A 26,238-nucleotide genomic window follows, 5' to 3' on the forward strand; every position below is an offset into this window, starting at 1 on the left:
GAGGATTTTCGTCAAATTTAGATCGACAGCGACTGTAAAGCGACAAAAAGGAGTAGAAGAAGACACCAGTGTGGAAAGGGATTGCTCAGATGAACATACAAACACACATTGAGGAACCCTCATCCTGAACCCATTGTTCAGCCCCCCCGCCCCCCTCCCCCGGTGATAAATGGAAGCCTGAGCAGATATTGATGTTTTTTGGGGCTTATTCTTCCAATCTGTTGTTGACCTCGGAGCGGAAATGGAATCCCCCCCACCCCCCCCCCCGGGTCATTTGGCCCGTGCCCCCCCCCCCCCTTGTATCTCTGTCTCGACCCCATTTCCCAAAGTTTACCTCAAACAAACAGGAGACACCAAAAACAGAAATAAGGGAAGAAAAGCCTTCAGCTCTGAGATGGAATGAAACTAAGTCGTCATTTCCCATAAACCACCTGGAACCAGCAGCAGGAAACACGTTACAAACCGCTTTATTCTTTTTCACTCACATCAGATTCCATCGTCCAAATTACAGATATATTTGAGCATTTCATCACTCCAACAAATCCTCATGGTTGTTGTTTGTGCTTTCAGGACAGCGGCTGGCGGCGTAGTGTCCAGGAGTGTAGTGTGCAAACATCATCAGAACCGCAAAGCGCCGCCCTTTCCTCCAGCTACACATTGTCGCATTATGTCACGATAAAACCTGATGCTTCATTCTAACTCTAAGCTCGACTCAAAATGCTACAGAACTTCTGCTGTGTGACTTTTGAGAAGAAACCGGAGCCTCGTTCTGCAGCTTTCTGAAGCTGTTAGCATCCGTTAGCATTAGGGAGTATCAGCTAGCATTGGCTAACGGATGCTAGCACCTCAAGAGATTTGATTGGCTGCTCTTTAGTCCACTGGAACCAGGGTGGCCACTTTTAGATCGAGGTTCCGCCAAGAGACCCGCCCTCCTCTGGCTCTGATTGGTTTGTTTCAGGTTCACGGCCAATCAAACCAACGATGGCAGCGAGTATCACCCAATCAGGGGCAGAACAGGACCAGTTTTATTATCTATTATTTGCACGCCAACTCAGAAAATATTATTGATTCAAAACGGGTCAGTAAAAACTATCCTAATGAACCTAAAATCCACGTATAATCACAGTAGTTTTTGGCACCGTAAACATGTGTCAGTAGTTTTTGCAGAGCTCGTGGTTCAGTTCACAAAAAGTACAGAAAAAAGAGGAACGTCTTCCTGAGATCCCACATGAAATCATTTTTGGAGTGAAATGTTTTAAGAACCTCTGTAATAGCGACACATTTATTATTGTGTAACTGCAAAGCAGACCTTCTGTTTATTAGACGTTCAGGTTGGAACGGATCAGGGTTTCGGGGGTCGAACGACGGAGCCCCTCCCCTCAGAGGTCGGTGGTGATGACGGGCGTGACCCCGTGGATGAGCAGCGTGGGGCCCAGCTCGCGCGTCATCAGCTGCAGCTGCTGCAGGTAGGTGGTGTAGCGCCGCGTGTCGGCCGGCGGGCGGGGCAAGTACAGGAAGCGCACGGCGGGGGCGGGCCGGGCCGAGTCCAGGATCAGCCGGTTGACGGCGGACAGGTAGTCGTCGGAGAGGCGCGTGGCGTTGCTCGGGAAGCTGTTGGCGTACTGCTCGTCGCTCTCCTCCTCCGCCTCCTTCCCCCCGTCGGGGGGCCGCGGCGCCGGCGCCGGCGGCTTCTGGGCCCACTCGCCCTGGCGCTGCCAGTGGAGCGCCACCTGCTGGTCCCAGGGCACCGAGTACACCTGAGCTTTGATGCGCAGCTCCTTCAGCAGCTGGCCCAGCTTCTCCTCCGAGCCCCTCACGCTGCGCCCCTCCTCCACGCACAGGAAGAGGCGGAGCGTGGCCCGGCGCCAGGCGCGCACCATGTTGAGGATGCACGCCAGCTGCAGCAGGAAGAGGGAGCAGGTGTCGACGTAGCTGCAGCTGTCCGGGCGCAGCAGGTTGACGGGCCAGACGTCGACGTAGAGCGCCCCCGCCCCCCCCGACAGGACGCCGGCCCGCTCGAAGTCGTTGAAGTGGCGGGCGAGCACCACGTTCTTCAGCATCTTCATGGCGTCGGCGAGGATGGCCACGTACTCCTGGGGGCCGAGGACCTTCCCGTCGCCCGACTCGCCGAGGTCCCGCCCGTCACCGGACCCCCGCAGGGTGGAGAAGTGGAAGAGGGGGGGGCGCCCCTCGGAGGAGTCAGAGGGGTCGGCGGGCTGACCGGCGGCAAGCGACGGGTCGATCAGCTTGTCCCTCGGGAGGCCGTCGTCATAGAAACCGAGGACGAGGGTGTTGGGACGCATCCCGCCTGGAACGATGCAAAGAGGAGGAGGGGGTGGGGGGGGGTGAGACTCAAACTCCACAAACATCCGCAGTCAAGACTAAAACGCTGAATGAAGACTTTTCGTTCCCAACCCGTAATTCAGGTAATTAGCAACATTTGGAAAGAAGACATAACATCACGCAGACGTTTGGACGGGGACATAGTACCAGTGCGAGCGTTCACTGGTGCATTGTGGGCCGGCGGTGGCACTGACCTAGTCCAGAGATGAAGAGGAGGTGCTGCACGCCGTGACGCACCGAGTCGGCCAGCGTCAAGTTGACGAAGGCTTTGATGTTGAGGTGGTCCACCAGCGCCAGCCAGGAATCGTACTTGGACTGCAGGGGGTCCGACGGCAGCGTGCCTGGGGAGGGAGGGAGGGGGGGAGGAGGAGGAGAGGCTGAGATACAGGGAAAGCACAAAGAGCCCCCTCCCTCCCTTCAAAATACATTGATATGCACAAGGAGAGCTGATCTGATCTCTACAGACTCATTGGAACTCTGAAGCACTTTAAATACATTCAGAGTGCAGCGCTGGAGGACTTGGGAGGAGGGGGGGGGGGCGGGGGGGGCACTCCATCATAAGGGCCGAGTGCACCATAAGCTCTGGGGGGCCCGTTTCAGCAGCTAGCGGACAGAGGCGCCATCGCCTTGGTGGGTGCGTTTGATCCTGGGTGGGAACAGTCTCACCTGCTTCTAAAAATGCAACTCACACAAACTTTTAGTTTCCCCGTTGCGTCTCGTGTCAAAATGTCGTTGAATTATCTGCTGTGTCGATGGTCATTCACCAAATGAACAGTCGCCGGATCAGAAGAGAAATGGAGCAGAACTTGATTTGGTGGGAAAGCGTTTCCTGATTGCTCATCACAGAACGTTTATGGCGAGGTTTCAAAGTGACATTTATGACATTAACATATGAAAACATCACTGTGCAGCTCCCCCTCGGCTAAACACGGTTAGCTCCACCTGCGCTGTTGTCGCGTATTTGCAGCCGTCGCCATGGCGAAAGCCGCACGGAGGCCGTCCCTGAAGTACTTCAGGTGCATGAATGGAAAACACTTACCGAGGTCTCCGAGCTGGACGTGTCCCAACACGTAGAGGCCGCTCTTCTTGATGTCGTTGATGAACCTGATTAGAGGCCCACGCTGCTGCGAGGGTTGGACACCATCAGCAGGACCTGAGGCCTCCAGAACTTAACGTGGTCCTTCCTCACGTCCAGCATCAGCAGGTACTTCCGCACCTGTGGGGGACGAAGGCATCGGGAAGCGGGTTTATTGACATTTAGACTATCGAGGTATAGCCCAGCTTTAACAGAAGGGAACTCATTTAAAGGTGGAACATAAGCACTGAAACAATAAAAGAAAGTGAATAGAAGTCTATGACAAAGTGACTCTACTTCTCTCCATTTATTCCCTCAGTAAACATGAGTTCGTGGTCTCAGTCTCTACTTTTAAGTCTTCTTCTTCTTAAACAGACCATAAAGCAGGGGATGCTTTAAGGCGGGGCTACAGGGCTGATTGACAGGTTGATTCCACGGCATCATTCAGCGCTTATTGGACAAAAAAATATGTAAATCTACAAATTCCACCAGGACTTAATGTACTCATGTTGTGATATAATAATTAGATTCTAAATGGAACCTGATTGTTTTTTCACTGCTGTTTCCACAATTGAACTTTTAACCTTATAAAATCACATCTTTGAATTTGATTATAATTGACGCAGCATCCTTGTGTAGATTTCTACAACAAATGATACTAATCTTAGATGTTTATTTTACTTTCTTTGGTCTTATTTGACTAAAACCAGATTTGTTACGCACAGATTTCCTTTGCAGATCTCAGAGCTCCTGAGAAACTCAACAGCTGTGAGGAGACGTGATGAGGACACAAACTTAAACTGCAGCCAACCGCATCACAATCAGAGCAGAAGGAGGGAGGGGGGAGGAGGAGCGGGGGGGGGGGGGGGGGGGGGGGGGTGGGGGGGGGGAGTGGAGCCAAAGCACCGGCCAACTTCTAGATGACTTTCGGTTTTAAAACTCTTTAAGGTCTGAGAGACTCAAGGCGATGAGGGGTGAGAGGGGGGGGGGGGCAATAGGAAAGACGTCCCCCTCCCCACGTGGGACGCTGAATAAAAGGTGACGTTTACGACGTTCCCCACATTATCACCCTCATAATCGCCGCAGCTGTTCCGAGGCTCCTCCTCTAACCATCCGTCTCTCTGCGTCATCCATCAGGCCATCATCACTCCTCCGTGGTGTCTCATCCATCACTTAGTTCTCAATCACTCATCCCCTCTCCTCCTGCTTATACTACCGCCCCCCTCCCACCCCCCCCCCCCCCTCGCTGCCCCCCCTCCACCTGATACCATCAGCGCTTCTTCTTCTTCATTCTCTGTTTTCAGCAGCTTGTTATTGTCAACTGCGTTTGTTGTTGCCGCTTCAATGTCAAACAGTTGGCGTCCCGCCACACATGGACAGACATCCCCCCCCCCCCCCCCCCGTCCTGCAGAGGAGCAAACTGTAAGAGTTGTCTCTCATAATAATATTGACAATTGATAATATTTGTATGAACCGTTCTGTGTCACTACACAGAAGTAGAGTCATTTCCTCATAGACGTCTATGGGAGCAGAGGAGTCGCCCCCTGCTGGTCACTACACAGAAGTAGAGTCATTTCCTCATAGACGTCTATGGGAGCAGAGGGAGTCGCCCCCTGCTGGTCACTACACAGAAGTAGAGTCATTTCCTCATAGACGTCTATGGGAGCAGAGGAGTCGCCCCCTGCTGGTCACTACACAGAAGTAAAGTCATTTCCTCATAGACGTCTATGGGAGCAGAGGAGTCGCCCCCTGCTGGTCACTACACAGAAGTAGAGTCATTTCCTCATAGACGTCTATGGGAGCAGAGGAGTCGCCCCCTGCTGGTCACTACACAGAAGTAGAGTCATTTCCTCATAGACGTCTATGGGAGCAGAGGAGTCGCCCCCTGCTGGTCACTACACAGAAGTAGAGTCATTTCCTCATAGACGTCTATGGGAGCAGAGGAGTCGCCCCCTGCTGGTCACTACACAGAAGTAGAGTCATTTCCTCATAGACGTCCTATGGGAGCAGAGGAGTCGCCCCCTGCTGGTCACTACACAGAAGTAGAGTCATTTCCATCATAGACGTCTATGGGAGCAGAGGAGTCGCCCCCTGCTGGTCACTACACAGAAGTAGAGTCATTTCCTCATAGACGTCTATGGGAGCAGAGGAGTCGCCCCCTGCTGGTCACTACACAGAAGTAGAGTCATTTCCTCATAGACGTCTATGGGAGCAGAGGAGTCGCCCCCTGCTGGTCACTACACAGAAGTAGAGTCATTTCCTCATAGACGTCTATGGGAGCAGAGGAGTCGCCCCCTGCTGGTCACCACACAGAAGTAGAGTCATTTCCTCATAGACGTCTATGGGAGCAGAGGAGTCGCCCCCTGCTGGTCACTACACAGAAGTAGAGTCATTTCCTCATAGACGTCTATGGGAGCAGAGGAGTCGCCCCCTGCTGGTCACTACACAGAAGTAGAGTCATTTCCTCATAGACGTCTATGGGAGAGACGCAGAGGAGTCGCCCCCTGCTGGTCACTACACAGAAGTAAAGTCATTTCCTCTATAGACGTCTATGGGAAGCAGAGGAGTCGCCCCCTGCTGTCACTACACAGAAGTAGAGTCATTTCTCATAGACGTCTATGGGAGCAGAGGAGTCGCCCCCTGCTGGTCACTACACAGAAGTAGAGTCATTTCCTCATAGACGTCTATGGGAGCAGAGGAGTCGCCCCCTGCTGGTCACTACACAGAAGTAGAGTCATTTCCTCATAGACGTCTATGGGAGCAGAGGAGTCGCCCCCTGCTGGTCACTACACAGAAGTAGAGTCATTTCCTCATAGAACGTCTATGGAGCAGAGGAGTCGCCCCCTGCTGGTCACTACACAGAAGTAGAGTCATTTCCTCATAGACGTCTATGGGAGCAGAGGAGTCGCCCCCTGCTGGTCACTACACAGAAGTAGAGTCATTTCCTCATAGACGTCTATGGGAGCAGAGGAGTCGCCCCCTGCTGGTCACTACACAAGAAGTAGAGTCATTTCTCATAGACGTCTATGGGAGCAGAGGAGTCGCCCCCTGCTGGTCACCACACAGAAGTAGAGTCATTTCCTCATAGACGTCTATGGGAGCAGAGGAGTCGCCCCCTGCTGGTCACTACACAGGATGAATTTTAGAAAAGTCCTGCATTCACTGTGTTCTCTGCGTCTCGGGTTGAAACAAAGGAGGAGAAACTGAGGAGCAGATGAAGTGAATAAAAAAAAGGGGGGGCATGAGAAAAAGGGGGAAAAGGCTCAATAAGTTAAGTGGTTGTAATAATGTTCTGCCTCCAGACGAGCTGCTGGCAAACCGGCCACCATCACCTCCCCCCCCCTCCCTGGCAACCGGGCCCCCCTCCTTGAGAGCAACAGGCTCGCTCAGATAGAGGACACGCAGAGCTGGATGATGTAAAGCTGTGTGTGTGTGTCTGGCAGACCCGATATAAATGTGATAGATGGCTGCTGTTGGAATGACAATTGCAGCAGTGTGTGTGTGTGTGTGTGTGTGTGTGTGTGAGGGATAGCACCACAGCCTGGAGCTCGGTGGGCTCTGACCTGGTGGAAGATGAGCGCCTGGCTGATGTAGCCCCAGCTGGAGGTGGGGCTGAGGTAGTGGATCAGCAGCAGCAGCAGCAGCATGAAGGCGATGCTGGCCGAGGCGTAGATGGCGTTGATGAGGAACATCATGACGGCGCAGCCCACGATGCCCAGCACGCAGGTGTGCCAGGTGAAGTAACGGAAGGTGGGGCCTGTGGGGGATCAATAAAGATCTTTAGTTTCTATTGACAACTGTCAATCAGGATCGCTGCCTTTTTAACCTTTTTAAATTCCACATCTACACATGAGGTGATGAGCCACGTGGACAGTGTGAGGGAAGCTTTAATGGGTTTATACCCCCCCCCCCCACACCCCCACAGGGAGAGAATGTTCATTTAGAAACTCACACCAGATCCGTCTTAGCTTTAGAAGAAGTGAACATCTGCCCACGTCAGCATCCTGCTGTCGGCTCGTCTTCGCCCCCCCTGGATGCTGATTCTCTTTAACGGAACCCACAGAGGCCTCCGCGCCCATGTGTGTGTGTGTGTGTGTGTGTGTGTCACGATCACGACAAAGAGCCTCTACACAACAACAACAACAACAGCCTCATTTAAACCAAAGCCCACACGGCCTTCGCAGCGTTGCGCCATAACGCCGCTGCTCGGTTGAATACTAATTAACAGGAAGTGGCAGCTTACGTCGTCCATGCAAACAGACCCTCCTCTGTAATTAGGAGGTTGTCGGCTTTGATTGGGGGGGGGGGGGGGGGGGTTTAAACCGGTGGGATAAACAAACAGCACCTTATCAAAAAACAAATATGCAGTCCAGGGATTGCAATTTGGTCCAAAACGCGGCGCGATGGATTTGTTTTTAAAAAGGGTCAGATCTGAACCCGAGGAAGGTCTGAAGTCCCCGTCGCCTCCTAACGAGAGAGGGCGGGGGGGGGGCGAGATAAACACTGGATAATAAGCTCTGCAGCTCCACCTCGCACACAAAACGGAGCTGCACGCGTGGGATTCTTTTTGGAGGATTGCGTAATCGACCCCAATTTCCGCCCCATAACTGCAGCGGTGTAGATAAACAGCCATTAAGTCCCAGCAGTAATTACCCAACGCAGCTCAAGTGCCCCCCCCCCCCCTGCCCCCCCGAGAGGACGGACTCTCGTACGCTCTGGAGATGCTCAGGAATTGGTTCCACAGTTTCTATTTTTTAGTGAAATATCCTTCGTCAGGAAGGAGGCGACACAAACTGTAGAATGATCCATGAGGTGATCAGTGGGCTTTTAGTCAAACAGAACAAAACAGAACATAAATTGAGGGACGGGCGAGACAACGGTAATAAAAGAGTTTTTGGAACCGGGGGGGGGGGGGGGGGGGGGGCGGGGGGGGGAGGCTTCAGCATCACAACTTTGCTCTTATTTCTTCATCCACTTCATCACTCCGCGTCCTCTTAGCCCCTCCCTCGCAGAGCAGGTGTAATTACGATAAAAGCTCCCCCCTCCTCCCCGTCTTTTGTCACCAGCAGCGACGGTCCTGTCCTGCAATAAACGCTGCCCCCCCCCCCCCCCAGCAAGCTGATGTCACTTTGCTGACACAGCAGGGAAAAAGCAGGCACGAGGTATTCGTGGCCAATCGAGTCCTCAAGAGAGACATTAAGAAAACGAGGGGAGGAGACCCGGCCTGTAGCCAAGACACAGACCCCCCCCCACAGTGAGAGTGTGGGGGGGGGGGGGTCTTTAAGTGAGAGGTCAGTGAGTGAGACGTTACGTCAGCCGACCTCAAGAATCCATTTAAGGAATCACTTGAGAGCGGCTAAGTCCCGCCTCTTGGGAACGAACTGGCCAATCACAGCATCTTGGTGGACTTTAAGTGGATCTGGAGACACTCACATAAAAAACCAACCGGCTGACGGAGTTCAGCCCCCCCCCCCCCCCTCCCCCCCCTTTGGCATCAGCGTGCGGCGCTTGGTTGGATCCTGGCCAGTGACCTTGTGACACTGCGTGTGCAAGTGTTAATGTGTGTGTGTGTTCATACAAGTACGAGTGCCCACGCAGCCTCAGCCCCCCCCCCCCCCCCCCCCCCAGAGGAACACTCTACACAGCTGGAGCCAATGCTGATAAAGAAGCAGCCAACAGAAGCCTCCTCGCTCAAAACACACACAACAGATAAAACGACAAACACACACAGATGAAGGAACACACACACACACACACACAGCACACACACACACACACACACAGACAGATACGCTCACACATCAATAACCAAAAAAAAGAAGAAACATCCGGCGTGACTTGATCTTAGACACACAAACAGTTCCCAGAATCGCACACCTTCTCTCTCTCACACACACACGCACACACACTTTCTGCTACATCATTATTTCAATCGCTCCTCTACACAACAGCAGATTTAAGGGGAAAGGAAAATATTTCTGCTAAATTAGTTATGCTAATTACGGAGCAGTTCTGGGGGGGGGGGGGGGGGCGGCCGCTAATGGCTTTTAATTTTTTCATGCCTGGAAAGAGACGTGGGAGAGAGAGCCAGACAGGGAGGGGAGTGAAGAGCACGACGACAGCAGCCAAACACAAACACACCAACAACTGGCGTCCAACGTCCCCGGTTGACACGGCAACAATGAGGACCACTCAGAGGGAGGCGGAACACGGGTCGCCCTTATCAGCTCCGGGAGCCCGCCCCGGGGTCACGGGGGGGGGGGGGGGGGGGGGGTGTTGTGCGGATAACTTTGTGTCCCGGAGACTTTGCCAGCGGTCACCGCGGCGGATAACGAGGACTGCGTGGACTCCTCCCCTCTGGGTGCTCGCAGCGCGCTCTAGTGGCGGTCGATGTGCACGCGTGTCCTTCAGATCGACTTCACGCGCAGAGGCGAACACATCTGAGGCAGAGGAGGATGTGGAGACGCCGTATAGGTCTCTATTAGACCCGTCAATCACAGTGTAGCCCCGCCCCCCCAAAAAGGCTTTAGGATTCTGGACAGCCGACACCCACGGGATGACATCATCCTCTGCTCCCCTCAAAGGTGCACGTTTCCAAACATGAACGCCGCCTTTTGTCTTTTGATGAAATATTTCATGGCTGAAAGACGAAAGGTGGAGTAACTTCTCTCAATGGATTCATTTATTGCTAAAATGCAAAATGACTGCCGTGATATTCTCTGTTGGATTCAAAGCACGGAGCTCCTGCTGTTGCCATGGTGTCCAAACAGGAAGTCAGTGGTGAGAGCAAAGCTGGTTTTCTACTTGATTCTGATTGGCCGTTATATCTATATAAGTATTTCTGTACCCTGATTCCAACTCTACTCGACTGACGTGTCCTTGACTTGGAGAGCTGTAAATGTTCTCACCTCCCACTGCGCGCACACACACACACACACACACACACACACACACAATGCAGTGCTGGAGGCAATCTGTCATAACAAAAATGAAATAAAAGAAAGCGTTTAAACGGTTTCTCAACAAATAAAAAGCGGGAAGCGGCTGTCGTGTCTGGAATGTTTGTCACGGCCAGCGGAGGACTTCAATCAGCCAAGGTGCGTCTTTGGACTCGGCTGATGTTCTTTCTTTAGTGGCGGGCGGCGTGGATGTAATCACGGAGCTACATGCACGCCACAAACTGCCCCCGGGGCTTCTGGGAGCTTTTTATAAATCAGGATCATTACGAGTGTCCTTGGTAATACAAACAACACACACACACACACACACACAGATAAACATTGTTACTTTAAATCTCTAGAACATCTCCACGTTACTGTAGGAGCCGCACACACACAAACACACACACACACACACACACACACACACACACACACACACACACACACTTTTACTGCCGGTCCCTCTCCGGCACACGGCTGTAAGCAGAGGCTGGTTTTATGGCTTTTAATTAGCGGACTGTCGCCATAGCAGCAACCAGCTGGCCAGCCGCCACATCTTCACACACGTGCACAAACAATGGAGGCAGAACAAAAGAGGAGAGAGAGTCACATGACGCACACCTCGTGCCCTGGAGGAACCGGGACTGACCGTTTGATACAATCTCCAGACTTCTTCTCCGTGGAGCCATCAGAGACCAAGATGTGTTTGGATTGGATGTAATGCAGGTTCTTGATTGTGTGTGTGTGTGTGTGTGTGTGTGTGTGTGTGTGTGTGTGTGTGTGTGTACCTGAAGTTGGGGGCGGAGGCCCACTCCAGGGCGAGGCAGGCCAGGTCCACGGCCGCGTACACCAGCAGGAAGAAGATGGTCACGATGCTGGCGATGGTGTTCAGCTTCCCGGAGAAAAGCACCAGCTGGAAGAGCCGACAGAAGGGATCCAAGTGTCAGTGTCACGTCAGAGAGGATAGAAAATAGAAAGAGCACTATTGTTGAAACATACAGGGAATGAGATAAATTATGAAACAAATAAGACTAGTCTTCATAATGGGATCATGATATTTATGAGACCGATGAGCCCCCCAGCGGTGCTGCACAAACTTAATCTAGATAACCTGCAAGGATGTTGTTGATGCGATGCTACCCCAGATCATCCATAAGTCACCTTCTAAAGGTTAAGAGGGAATCACGGGTCTGCAATGAAGGAGGGGGGGGGGGGGGGGGTCATCGAGGTGGGGGGCGAGCAGCTCCGTGGTCCCAAAGAGTCTTATGTCCACCGATAAGTCAGACGGTATCCGTGACAACACATTACGTCGCGCTTTAACTGCCCCGTTATATGGTATATGATGTAATAATGTATTCATTATGCTGCATTAACCCAATAATAAAGATATCCAACATATACACCTCAAGGGGGGGGGGGGGGGGGGGGACCAAAGAAGAAGATGAGGTGGAGAAGAAGAGGGCCAGCGGGTAGGAAATGACCTCTGGCAGTCAAAGTCAGTGGGTGTCTCTGCCCCCCCCCCTCCAGGGAGTCGTCTCTAACAGACCATTAATTAGCCATTAACTCAGACACAGGCCGGCGTGTGTGTGTGTGTGTGTGAGTGTGTGTGTACGCACCAAACCCCCCCCCAGGGATGTTTTTGTGCGGCCGTTTGAAAGAGTGTTTTTACTGGGGCGTGTGAATAAAAAGAAGAACCCAGAGGGATGTTCTGGCCTCTTCTTGTTTGTTCAGAAGCGCTGTTAAGTGTTAACAGACACGGGGCGTCAGCCATCAGACAGGAAGTGGTCCTTTGCGTCCTCCAGGGTCCGAGGGAACTACCAGTCCATCTCTAATAACATCGGCCAATGGCCGAGGAGCCGGAGTGTGATTGGTCCCTGACTTTGACTGATGTGGAAAGTATCCCAAATACTGTTGGGATTTTCCAGGAGGAAGTTTGAGGGGCCGACCGTGCGGCGTCCGTTTGTCTCCTGGAAGCCATTTGTGGAGATGCTCGCTTTCCTCCCCCCCCCCCCCCCGGTTCTCCCTCCCTCGGCTCGCGCCGCGAGATTACAATCAGACTTTTGTCATCAGTGAATCATCCAAATGGCGAAGGAGGAGGCGGGGGAGAAAAAAAGGGGGACGAGAGAGTCAATGATCTCGGATGGAAGCGGGGGCGCGGCTAACGATTTCCATCTAATTGCTCCTCCTCTGCTCCTGGAGGTTGGCGGCGGGGGGGAGAGGAGGAGGAGGAGGGGAGGAGAGAGAGGCAGAGCGCATGTAATGACCAGCCATTTACACACTCACTACGGGACGGTCTAAAGATTCTCCCCCTTGTCTCTCCTCCCTCCCACCCATATGCTTCTCCTCAGGAGAATTCACTATTTACTTACTCCTCCGCATGGAGGACACCACACGATGCACTCTTCTCCTCAGAGGGGGGTCCGTGGAAGAACTGCATTCATTAGAAGACTCCTCTGAATACAGATTCCAATACTACAAACCCTGTGTGGATGTGGTATGATGGCTGTCACTGTCAATCTATAGATCTATAGATATGTATATCTATAGATCTACACTATAGATAGATAGATTGGATGCTGTCATCAACCATTTGTGCGTCGCCATCTCGACTTTTTGCAACCAGCGGACAGGAAGTGACCGTATTTGGATGTAGAGACGCCCTCTACCTCTCTGGTAGACCTGTCAATCAGCGTGTAGCCCCGCCCTAAAGCTTCATGGTCTGTTTGCCCCTAAATGCACCACCATGCGCTAAATGCACATCATGCAGGAGACTCATCTTCATGACTTGGAATCTATTATGTAAAAGCAGCTTGTTGAAGCTCCTCTTCTTTCCCTTTGTGCCGAGCTTCACTGCTTCAATTTATCCCGGGTTTGTCGATTTCACTGAATCTTTTAAAACAAAGGCCGGTGTCTAAATCTTTGCTTTTCAACTTGGTTTGAAGATCTAATCTATAGAAACCTGTTCCATCATTAGAAGAGGAAGTGAACAAAAGAAGAATAAATATGATTTTCTAAGGATAGACGTTGGTTTAAGTTTTCCTTCATTTACCCCCCCCCCCATCATTCACCAGCTGCTTTTGTAATAAGTATCCAACGTCTTGTATTGACCCTCCACCTCGCTCATCTCCACTCACCTGCACGAGGAACCAGGAGAGGAGCACCGACACCCAGGGGTTGCCGCTGAGGGACGTCTTCTTCGCCGGAGACAGCGCCTTCCCTGCAGGGACGAGGAGAAAGGCTGCAGTGAGGGACGAAGCGAGGAGGAAACCCACCACCCGCTTCTGGATTGATGGAGAACTTCCTCTATTTGATGTCGCCAGTCATCGCTCCCACCAGTGGAAAAGACACTGGTTTGGACACAACGTCTATGGGATGTCCCTCACGCAGAGGAGCTGCTCGGGTTCACTTCTCCACCAGGTGGTTTGCACTAATTACAATATGAACACAATACAGAGAACTGTGGATTCCTTCAATCCAGAACTGATCATTGCGGCGTTAGTGGACCTTTTAGGCCCCTTGTGAGGAGGTAACAGGAGCAGATACCTCTCAAAACAACCTCATACAACAGAGAAGGAACTTTGCACCGCCTTCGTCAATGTCACACGTCGAAGCAACCAATCACAGCCTGGATGAGGCGGGACTTTAGCAAAGAGCGAGAATGACAGCACCCATTAAGACAGAGGGCAAGCGCCGCATTTATTCGCTTATGTTAGTTCAGACGGCCCAATCAATCCCCTGGTTACGCCACGTTGGCCCCGGTTACCATGGTTACGCAACCCCAAAACCGGCACAACGCAACACCAAGAGCTCGCTGGCGACGAGCACTTGGGTAGTGTAGAAGAGCGCAAGGTTGGACTCACGGCGTCTCCCGTAGCAACAGAAGCAGGAGCGGCTGCATCTCACTTTTACGGAGTTGCTGACATTTAGACAAACTGTGTAATTGAGAGAGAGAGAGAGAGAGAGAGAGAGAGATAGGGGGAGGGGGGGGGGAGGGACTCAACTTTCTTTAGTAGCTTACGGGCCGCGTGCTTTATGGGAACAGAGCGTATTAACATAACGCCACATGGTGATGTCATCCGAGTGCAGCCAAGGTTCACAACAACAACGACAGAGGAGCAACTGGAAAGGGGGGAGATGGGAGGAGCTGAGGTAACAGGTTGGGGGGGGGGGGGGGGGGGCTTGAGGCTAAATTTCACAGCTGATGAAAGATGGGAATTAAATCTGCGAGACTTTAAAGTGAAATCAATGTGCCGAGAGCAGCAGACGGAGTGATGGAGGAGAGCCAGAGAGGCGGGGGAGGGGAGGGGGGCGGGGGGGGGGGGGGGTTAAGTTAAGATTAGTGACATAAAAAGAGAAGAAAGAAACAGGGAGGTGTGTCTGTGTGTGTCGGAGAACTGACGCATCCATCACTCTGTTTGCATAGCACAGTGGCAAGTTGTGACACACACACACACATAAACGCACGCACACACACTCGGTGTGGTCATAGTAACCACTTCATCCCTCTCCAACGAGAACGTTACGCATTCAGTCATTGGGTCTTAATTAAAGAGATTCATCTGAGTTAACCCTTTAGGCTGAGGACCTGTCCGTCTCCACTGCAGGGGACCACACACACACACACACACACACACACACACACAAGCCTGGCGAATAAAGGAAGACTCTCCTTCCTACCAAACAGGTCGTCCCTGGCCAGGGCGTAGAGGATGCGCGAGGCTCCGATGAGGTTGCTCATGGCGGCGGAGAGGGTGGAGGAATAAACCCCCACGGTGACGAACGGGTTCCAGATGTTGATGTCTCTCAGGAAGCTGTAGTCCCTCTGAAGAAGGACCCTGAAGAGGTTCAGAGGGGACACAAAGCAGGAGACCGTCACACAGAGGTTCAGGCCGTGAGATTCGTTGCGTCAGTTAGATATCGGTACCGTTAGCCGCTAACGTTAGCTGCTAACGTTAGCCGCTAACAGATAGGGGTTCCATTCAGTAACATCACATGAATTGTGTTCTTAATGGAAGATTCAGGCTGACTTCAGACACACACACTGTGCGTGGTTCAACTGAGTCGATCAAATGTCCAGCTCAAACTAACGAGACGATTGACATCAGGCTCGGTTCCTCGAGGACGGATCCGTTGTCAGTTTGAACCAGATGTCAGTCATGAGGACAATCGTCTTACGTCATAATATGTATTTGAATCATTTCTGTCGGATGAATTGAACGTATTGTTCATTGTATGTATATATATATATATGTATATATATATATATATATATATATATAGTTTATAATCAGACATTTGATCAATTGACGTACAGTGTGAGAGACAGTCTGTGGGACAGTCTGTGGGACAGTGGATGCTCGGCTGCAGCGTGTCATCACCTAACATAACGGGTAAATGCTTCCAGTCTTCAGTATCAATGGTGGTCGTACAGGAAGTGATCTTTTGTGATGTCGGAGAACTGTTTCCCTATAAAACGTTAATCTAACTGATATCGCTCCTTCATCAAGGAGGAAGAGCGCTGCCCTTTGTGTGGTGAACTGATGCAGCTGCTCAAATGAACCTGGAAAACGCTGGTTATCTTTACCAAACAACAACAAACACCAACTCAATCCTTATGGATCAACGGCACAGAAAACATCGGTTCTCCAACTGTTGCATTTGTTATCTTATATATTCAGTGCAGAGGCGATAAGTTGCTGATAACTTCACATGCAACACACACACACACACACACACACACACACACACACACACACACACACACACTGGACAACTCCCACCTTCTCTAAACTCCTCACATTATTACATCCATTTCTGCAGATCAAAAGCAAGTGGTCCAAAAGGTTTTCCAGGGAGGGGAGGGGAGGGGGGGGGGGGAGGAGGGGGGGGGGCACACAAACGTGTCCAATGAAAAAGAACAAGATTGAAGAGGCAGTGATGATCACACAGGAGCATAATGATGAGACGCTGTGTGTGTACCAGATATGGAGAAAAAGAACACAGTACAAAAACCACAGCAGGGTGTGCATGATTGCTAACCCCCCCCCCTACCTCCATCCAATATAACACAGCTAGAGAGATTGTGACTCACTCCCCCCTCTCTCTCTCTCTCTCTCTCTCTCGTCCAGTGACTTTAATACTTATTATCATGGCCCTGTTAAGTGTTGTTTCCTCCATCCAAAGACCTGAGCGTGTGGCGCATTTCACGTGGCGGCAGGACGAAGCAAACACACACACACACACACACACACACACACACACACACACACACACACACACACACACACACACACACACACACACACACACACACACACACACACACACACACACACACACACACACACACACACACACACACACACAAACACACACACACACACACACACACCCACACATTGTTGCATTACCACAAATCAAAAAGGTGCTGCTGAGAAACGTCGGCCTGGAAATTAGGACATGCCAACTACTTTGTTTATTCACCGTGCACGTCTGTGCGTGCGTGTTTGTGTGTGTGTGTGTGTGTGTACTGCAGTGAAAAGTTTATGAGCCGCTGCTGTAATCAGAATCTCTGACATATTCATAACAACTGTTCACCGGTCGGATACGCTGGCACTCGATTGGAGGGCCGCCTCGCTGTGCTCGCTGCACACACACAAAAAGGCAAAAGGTGCTAGACATCAAGAAAAATACAAGTGTGTGTGTGTGTGTGCGTGTGAGGTGAGTGATGATGTGGGTCAAAACTTATGTGCTGATTATTAATTTCTCTGACGTGCAGCAGGAGCCAAATAAATCCTGAAAAGCTTGACATTTCCAAACCGGCTCTAAAAAACAAAGCCGCTGCAGACCGGGTGACAGCGATGACAAATGGCGTGTGCACGTGCGTGCGCGCACGTGTGAGAAGGACGTGTTCATTGGCTGGTCAAGTATTCGGTCTTATAATTGTATATTTTTTAAAGGTCCACTGCCATGACTGTGAAGCTTGTATACTGTATATGCGTGTGTGTGTGTGTGTGTGTGTGTGTGTGTATAATCTCTATTGATCCGATCATTCGGCTGAAATGAGCCCTGCCGTCTAAATAAAGAGGGGAACAAAGGCGTGACGGATTAAAAGGAGCTTGTTCGGAGCAGGAAACAAAGGCAAGCAGAGATCACATGCCCCCCCCCCCCCTCCCCCCACCACTACCGCGCTCGGTACCTCGTCACCCACGAGCCCCCACGGGCCCCCCTGTGCCCGGGCCTCGGCCCCCGGTCACCCGGTCTAATGGTCCAGCAGAATGGGGTCCCGGCTGGGGGCTTGTGGGTAACATGGGCGCGGCGCTCGTTGCACCATCACGCGGCTCGTCTGTGCGATACGGACCCGGCGGTGCTGGGAGCAGGAGGTCGATACTCCGCCCGTGTGCAAAGGTCATTGGATCTAATGGATCCTCCGTCACTTCGTTAACGCCTCTTATTGTCTGTGATTCACATTATTCTTTCCCCCGTTCCGCACCTACATGAAATATTTAAGCTTTAATAAAAGGTGCCCTCTTGTCCCCGGTAGAGTGTAAACCACACGGATGCACATTTAGAGACGGTTAGCGGAATGCTAACGTGTCCAAACGTCAGAGGTTCTTCGGCCTGCACACGTGGACCTCGACCCCCGTGACCTCTGCAGCCCCCACCTCGGCCTCCTGGGTACTTCTACAGTGGGCACAGGAAGAGTTCAGACTCGTTTCGGAGGCAGCTCAGGAGAGGGAGGCAAAGGGAGAGTAGGGAAAGGGAGGGAGGGGGGAGTTAAGTGCTCTCAGGGGAGTAGGCTGTGCTAAAGGATTATTAAATAGGATCAATAACTAACAAGGCCTCTGAGCGCACACACACACTTCTCTCTCCTTCCATCTGCACAGTCCTTCCATCGCCGCACAGCGCTCACATACCTAAATATTTGTGTTGCATTTTCTCTTCTCTCTTCTCATGTCATCTATTCTCATGTCACGTCTTCTCTTCTCATGTCATGTCATCTCTTCTCATGTCATATCTTCTCATGTCATCTCTTCTTATGTCATCTATTCTCATGTCATGTCATCTCTTCTCATGTCATGTCATCTATTCTCATGTCATCTCTTCTCATGTCATATCTTCTCATGTTATCTATTCTCACGTCTTCTCTTCTCATGTCATGTCATCTATTCTCATGTCATGTCATCTCTTCTTATGTCATCTATTCTCATGTCATGTCATCTCTTCTCATGTCATGTCATCTATTCTCATGTCATCTCTTCTCATGTCATATCTTCTCATGTTATCTATTCTCACGTCTTCTCTTCTCATGTCATGTCATCTATTCTCATGTCATGTCATCTCTTCTTATGTCATCTATTCTCATGTCATGTCATCTCTTCTCATGTCATGTCATCTATTCTCATGTCATCTATTCTCATGTCACGTCTTCTCTTCTCATCTCATGTCATCTATTCTCATGTCATCTCTTCTCATGTCATATCTTCTCATGTTATCTATTCTCACGTCTTCTCTTCTCATGTCATGTCATCTATTCTCATGTCATGTCATCTCTTCTTATGTCATCTCTTCTCATGTCATGTCATCTATTCTCATGTCACGTCTTCTCTTCTCATCTCATGTCATCTCTTCTCATGTAATCTCTCGGCTTCCAGTCGTTCCCGGTGCTCAGCCCATCTGCAGCCTCTGGTTTTGGTCCATAATCATCATTATCATATCACCTGGAGGGGGGGGGGGGCTGCCTCCCCCCCAATAGGTTTAAATCCAGAGAGGGCACGTTGTAGAGGACTTGGCCTGTACCGCCACCATTGTTACCTCAAAAAACAATTGGGGAGTAAGGAAAGAAGAAAAAGGGGGAGGGGGGTGACTAGAATCTCTGCAGCAGAGAGATAGGGAGGGGGGGTGAGTGACAAAAGGGGGGAGAACGGCTGTGTGGATGGATGGATGACAGACAAGGAGAGGAGGAAGGGTTAGCCAAGAACGCTGCTGTGGCCGATAGTGCCAAAAGGAGGGTGTGTGTGTGTGTGTGTGTGTGTGTGTGTGTGTGTGTGTGTGAACTGATTCTGATTTGTTTGAGTCGCGATGTGCTTTTCAGTACGTCTCCTACTCCATTCTGCATCTCCTACAGGTGTTTGAGATCGGTTCTTTCCCCCAAACCACGTTTCCTCTGCGCTCTGTTGGCTGTTAGCTTGTTAGCGTGTTAGCTTGTTTTGGCTGCTAGTTGTTGCCACCCGAGGCTCGAGAGACTTTGCAATAATTTCTTTTCTGATCTAACGGAGCTTGCGTCGGATTTATCAAACCCAAAAACCCTCCAAACAGACACAGCTCCTCTCTGTGCACAAGTGATCTCTGGTCTCTTGTTGTTCCTCCTGTTTCGCTCTTTTCCGTGTTTTCATGTAGCAACAGAGTTACTTCTTGTACCCAGCATGCAGTTCGGCGGGGAATATTTTTTATAAATGTACAATTTGTAGTATTGCAAAATGTTTATGTGTCACAAGCTGTTGTGTTGTGGTGTTTTACCCTGTAAAGAGAGTTTGTTGTGGGTTATTCATTGTTGTTATAAAGTTATAACCTCAATGACTCAATCTCAACACACGTAAGACAACCAGCTCCGACCGCCGGGCGCCCTGTGATGACATTAAAATATAAATCTGCCGCTTGCTTAAGAGCAACTTCAGTTTTATGGCGTAACACCGGTATGAGTGTTACGTGAGAATTTCATACCGTAAGGAGATCTTAAACCGTTTAAACCGTGCACCCTGGGAAACTTTAGCCCATGTGTGTGCGTTAAACGCTGTGAGTCACTTGAGGCCGGATACCAAACCTCGTCCTAAAGGGGCAACGCAGGGAAAAGAAGCGGGGTTCCTGAAGGGGGGGAGAATATTAATATAATATACAGAGATGGAAATAGAAAAGAGCCGCAGCACAAATACGCCATGTTTGGTTTTTGTATTGAAGGATGGAGGGAAAAAAGTGTGACGATGGATGCAACTTCTCTGTAAAAAGCAAGAGCTGTGCGTGTGCGTGTGTGTGTACGTGTGTGTGTGCGTGTACGTGTGTATGTGCGTGTGTGAGAGACAGAAGCAGAGGAACACACGTCCATGAGGCTGCATGTCAGAGATAGCACAACAAAGAAGAAGGCCCAGCAGATTCAAAATTAATATAATTATCAAGTCAGTTATTAATACAAAAGCTGGGCGGATTAGCCTACAGGTCACTGACGCACAGTCCCACGGAACACACACACACACACACAGTGTGTAGACACAAGCAGAAGAGCTTGATAAAGCCTCGACAGGCCAATCTGTCATGGCTGGCTAGCTGGTCACGTAAGGTTAATAGACCCCCTTCCACACTCCCTCGGCCTTCATCCCCTCTATCCCTCTATCGGCGTCATCATGTATCGGCGGCCCTAATCTTCCAAACGGAAGAAATAAATGATATATACGGAAGCTCTATTAACGGTGAAGACCAGATATACAGGGGGGGGGGGGGGGGGTGCATCTCAGAAGTAAACCTCACAGTGGCAGGATTCTGTGTACAAATACACAAAGTGTCACCAACAAGTCGCGTCACTGAGCTGCAGAGCTTCTGAAAACCTCTTTGACGCTGGATCGAACGTCTGAAAGACTCCGTGAGTCGATACAACCCCCCCCCCCCCCGCCCCCCTAAGGAACAAACCCAAGCAGAAGCCTCTCGTAAAGGTGAGTGTCCCTCTAAAGACAAGCGGCAGAGAGCGTGACTGCCACCTTCTGGATGTCAAACGCAACTACAGCGCAACTGCAGAAGTGAAGTGGTTTAAGACCCTTTTATTTACGACCTCATGGCCTCAGCAGAAGGGATCTGACCTTTAGATCCATGATCTGAATAATAATATCAACACATATTCCCTAGGCTCCCGTGTCCTCTTTCCTGAAGTCATCATCAATGAAGCTCTACAGTGCACTTTAGGTGTTGTTGGTCAAACAGCACATGCAGAAGAAGAAATACGCTGCACAGAAGCACAGAAGCCCCCAATAAGAAGGTGAACATTAAAGGGGAGTGTTGAGAAATGTGGTTCTTTTCCTCTTGTTTTCTCACATTAAAGCCTTGGAGGAGGCCTTTGTGAGACTGAAGTACACATCGTCATCTTTAGCAGCGCTTCTGAGAGACGACTCAACGTTTCTCCGGTCAGATAACGCTCATAAACACACAACCCCCAAGTGAACCCAAGATAAGACGCAACCCAAGACGGTAAACAACCTTAAGCAACGACAACAGATCAGGAGCCCAACGCAATAAAGTCTCTGGTCACAGCTGGAGAAAGTGTGTTAAGAGCTTCTTCTCAGTGTGTGTGTGTGTCTCTTTTACAGCCTTGTCATGTCAGCATCTGCATCGATGCTGAAATCTGACGTATACAGGAACAGGAACAACAAATGCTTCTTCTTTTCATACTACATCTAAGAATAAGGAACCTAAAATACTCAACTGTTAACACCCCAGTGTGTGTGTGTGTGTGTGTGTGTGTGTGTGTGTGTGTGTGTGTGTGAGACACTCACCGGTCACAGGAGCAGGCCACCAGGATGCTGAGCAGGTTGTAGATGATGAAGGTGAAGATGACGGCGGTGATGGTGCCCCGGGGGATGGAGTAGCTGGGGTTCTTCAGGTCGCCTGGTGGGTACGATGGGTTTACTGCGTGTCCACACACACACACACACACACACACACACACACACACACACCTCACCTACCTGACATATTGGAGCCGGCCATGATGCCGGTGCAGCCGTTAAACATGACGGCGAAGACGGTGGCGAAGGTCATCACGGTGTTTGTGGTGTAGTCCAGGGTGTAGTCGGCTGTGGGGGGAGACAACAGCGGAGACGTCGGCTGGTTCCCAGAGCTGACTCACACGGGTTGGGAGGACCTCGTTGAAGAGGGTAGTCCCAATAAGAACAAAAGTACTCTGACGCGTGGACTAATGAGAGCAAGGAGGCATGAATTCGTGACCCAATAGGAGCCGCCATCTTTCCTGCTCCTCAGAATAGAATCAGATCCACTCCCTCCCCCTCGCTCCTCTGCTCCTTGACCTTCAGTGTGTAACGGTTGTCACGTGTGGCCGAGTGACTCCACTTAGCTTTAGCAATCATGTGCTCGGACACCAGCGCCTGCAAACATACCCCAGGTCATTGGATAGATTTGCGTGGACATTAGGAAGCAGAGAGCAGACACAGCGTGCATTCACCGGCCGATCGAAGCGTACATCTCGTGGTGATGGAACTACCCCACCACACCAGTGCCTCCCCCAACACCGCCTCACCTACCGCCATCACGCGCGTTTAGGCCCAAGTACACAAAAGCACGACTCCTCTTCTCTGAGTCAAACTGTAGCGGATCAAGCGACGATTCGGGCGGCGGCGGCGGCTTACCCCCCAGGTTCCCCAGCAGCGTGTCCAGCTTGAAGCCGGTGAAGTTGCCGGTGGTGGGGAAGGCCGGGCCCGTCCCATTGGCCGGCGGGTTGAAGGCGGAGCCGGGCAGCACGATGGTGCGCGGGCCCACGGCGAAGAAGCTGAGGAAGATGGTGCCCAGGACGAACATGACCACCAGGAAGATGAGGAAGGTGGCCTTGGCGTAGATGTGGGCCCCCACCAGGCACACCAGCAGGCACAGCAGGGCCACGCCCGTGGCGTAGAGCAGAGACCACCAGTAGCCCGACGGCAGGACCTGGAAGGGGGAGGTGGCCACCGACCCGTCTGGAGGTCACGAGTGGAAAGACACGTGATGCATTTGAGAAGCTTTAAAACACACAAAACCTGCTTTTCACAAACCTACGAGGCCAGAATACTGAAAACAATGTTTTTGATTGATAGCAATTTTTAATGACATTTCCTAAGCTTAAATACCGCATAGCGTTAGCGAGGTTTTCTCCCGTTCGTCGTCCAATAACGTGATAATGATAAAGTTACGTCACATGTACATTTTTCTGCATGTCGCCCGGGCGGCGCCTCACGGGGGAGTCGAGGTGAAACTCACCTTCCGGCACGCCGAAGGTGGCCACGATGGCCTCGACCAGGCCGAGCACGTAGAGCGCGCTGCCGCACACGTTGGCCAGGAAGAACATGATGCCGATGCTGCCGCCGAACTCGGGCCCCAGCGCTCTGCTGATCATGTCTGAGGTGGGGGGTTCAGGCTGCATTTACACTCTCATGAGTGGGGGTAGGGGTGGGGTGGTGGGCCTTTCCGTTCTAAGGGACTGGTGTCTAGTTGCCATCAGACTAACTGACCCCGACATGGCGGCTTCCAGGTGGTTTACCGCCGCCACTAAAGATAAGCTTCCTCTCAGTGCTTTCAATAAGGACTATTTTTAAAAAGAACAACAACAACCACCACTAGAAGCTAAACGACATGGGACAAAGTCCTGCAGCACAACAGCAAGTTAATCTATAACGAAAAATGAATCACTCTTGACAGGAAGTGACTGAAAAGCAGCATACTGGCCTCTATCTGAATAGACAGAGCATGAAACAATTCTACATCCCACTGGCCTAAACAGACACACACACCATGTCATCTGACAGCGTGTGTGTGTGTGTGTGTGTGTGTGAGGATACAGTAGGCCCCCCCGGCGTCCAGGGCTCCGTTGGTGGAGATGGCGCAGACCGACAGCACCGTCATGCAGATGATGAAGTAGGCCACCAGGAGCATGGCGATAGATTGGTACAGTCCGGACTGGCCCACCATGAATCCTGGTCACACACACACACACACACACACACAGAAACAAAGGGAAGGATTAGCTTGGCACTGGTTCCCTACGACAAAAAGCACATGCGTTGTTCTATTATCTTTTGAATCATTTCAGATGATGCTGCATAAACCAAATCAGGGTTTTCCAAATATGGGCAGCCAAAAATGAAGAAATCTGCAACATAAATATTGACCGTATGTTGAAATCGGTTTGTTTGTACACGTTGACTGGTAACATCATCTGATATTCAGACAGAAATCACCACACCTGGAACCGTCACAGAGGTTTCACATCCACAGTGAAACCACGGCTGGTTCATGGGTGGAGGGGCAACACAGACAGCTACTGTGTGTGTGTGTGTGCGCGCACTGCTAAGCAGCTGACATCTCACGAGACTGGGGGGCAGGGTGGGGGGGTGGGTGCTGAGAGACAGAGCAAGAAAACACAACTTAACGGAGGTAAAACGCGCAGCACGCGGCAGAGAAAGGGAGGTGAAGTTACATCGCCTCAGGAATGCTGCGGCAGCAGCGAGGAGGAATGTGTGAATTGTCATGACAACGTGATCAGCAGCTTCACGCGCACGCTTGGTCACGGGAAAGCGGAACGTTTTTCGAGGCTCTTCGCGCTGAAATCTCACCCGTAGCAACCGCACATTCACTCCGTTTGTAACGCTCATCTTCTGCAGGAAATGAATGTCACGAGCTCCTAACAAAGGAAAAAACTAACAAACTTTTGCAGGAGCAAGTGATTCGTAACTTAAAAGTATCTGGAGGAAAAATTCCAACCTGTGTGAGATGTTGAAGGTTTCATGGTAAAAAAAAATTTTAAAAGATGGTGGTGACACGGATGGTCCTGCTGCTGGATGACATTTCATGGAGCGATTCCATCATCATCCAATCAAATAATGCACAGGGCTTTGATTGCAGGTGTATGAAACATGAGGGAAAAGCATCAGCTTGAAGCTTTAAAACCCCTCCAATGAAACGGCCTCTTAATCCAAATCCCACTCATGAACAGCACTGAATCAATGAGGGGAGATTATGAGGCCGCTTTCACTATTTAACTGAATGCAATCAAGAACTTTTATTTTCTCGCATTCCGAATTCAAGCGCCCCGCAGATGAGGTCACGTGACCTTTGACATCAGATGTCAGAGCTGTTAACGCAGTTTGGCTGAACTTAAACGTCGTTACTGAAACAAGCTGCTGTTTGGTATATTTAGTAAAAAAAGAAAAACCGACATACGTTTATTGGGATCTGAGGTAAAGGGGTAACAATACGTAGGGTTAGTTTAGTTTAGTTACATTTTGTGTATAAACGTGTATTTCTGTTCAACACATGTACTGAAAAGGGTCATAGTTCGGTTATAAATCCCACACCTTCCACCATGACACACATGAGGCATGAAAATATCAGCTCTCTGGGCTCAGTGATTTGGGTGGAGGTCCCCCATCCTCCGCGCTCACCTATTCTGAGGAACACCACCACGCTGAACATCGACAGCAAGGTGGGGATCACCACCCCGAAGAAGATGGAGAGTTTCTTCGGCTGCCGCTGCGGGGCGGGCCTCCGCCGCGGGCTGCCCGGGTGCTGCGCCGGAGGCTGCCCGGGCTCAGGTGACCGCGGCTCGGACTCATTGACGCTGGTGGAGAGGCGGTAGTGGAGGAGAGGAGTCCGCTCCGTCATTGTGACGACGACCGAAAAAATAAATAAATGCGTTATCTAGCTAGCGTTACATTGCTAAAGTTAAGAAATTACGATGAAAACGACTTTACGTGAACCGGGCGAGGTCAAGCGCTGGCGTGTACTACTACTAAAAAAAAGTCAGTTAAAAGTCCACCTCAAGTGCTCAGCCTCTCCGGCTCTCACATCTTAGCGCCGTTACTGAGAAGAGTCATGTGACGTGCCAACGTCACCTGCCGTAAGTAGACACGGAGCTTCCGGTTGTAACTACCAGTATAAAAGCTGCTGACCACAAAATGATTCGGATGACACTGAGTGCATTTACTTAGATTAAAAATAGATTAGATTGAAATCATTGCATATTCAAAAAAATACTGCTTTATTATTACAAATATATTATGCATGTATTTATATATTTATAATACGCATTTAGAAAAATATTTTTAGATATATGTATAATTATTTATATGT

At 50.7% G+C, this 26,238-nt stretch overlaps 1 protein-coding gene across 1 annotated transcript; it reads right to left on the reverse strand.

Annotated features, from left to right (window-relative positions):
- Nucleotides 1-423: 423 nt before the first annotated feature.
- Nucleotides 424-25,971, reverse strand: zgc:153039 (uncharacterized protein LOC767698 homolog). Its single transcript, XM_062561016.1, is given in 14 exon segments — nucleotides 424-2,308; nucleotides 2,538-2,684; nucleotides 3,383-3,458; nucleotides 3,461-3,559; nucleotides 6,982-7,173; nucleotides 11,147-11,272; nucleotides 13,494-13,576; nucleotides 15,037-15,194; nucleotides 21,897-22,008; nucleotides 22,089-22,196; nucleotides 22,767-23,090; nucleotides 23,371-23,508; nucleotides 23,949-24,083; nucleotides 25,551-25,971. Coding segments are annotated over 14 exon segments (2,847 nt in total). The 5' UTR covers nucleotides 25,771-25,971; the 3' UTR covers nucleotides 424-1,379.
- Nucleotides 25,972-26,238: the final 267 nt, after the last annotated feature.

This window comes from Pungitius pungitius, chromosome 3 (assembly GCF_949316345.1).
Source record: "Pungitius pungitius chromosome 3, fPunPun2.1, whole genome shotgun sequence".
Taxonomy (NCBI): Eukaryota; Metazoa; Chordata; class Actinopteri; order Perciformes; family Gasterosteidae; genus Pungitius; species Pungitius pungitius.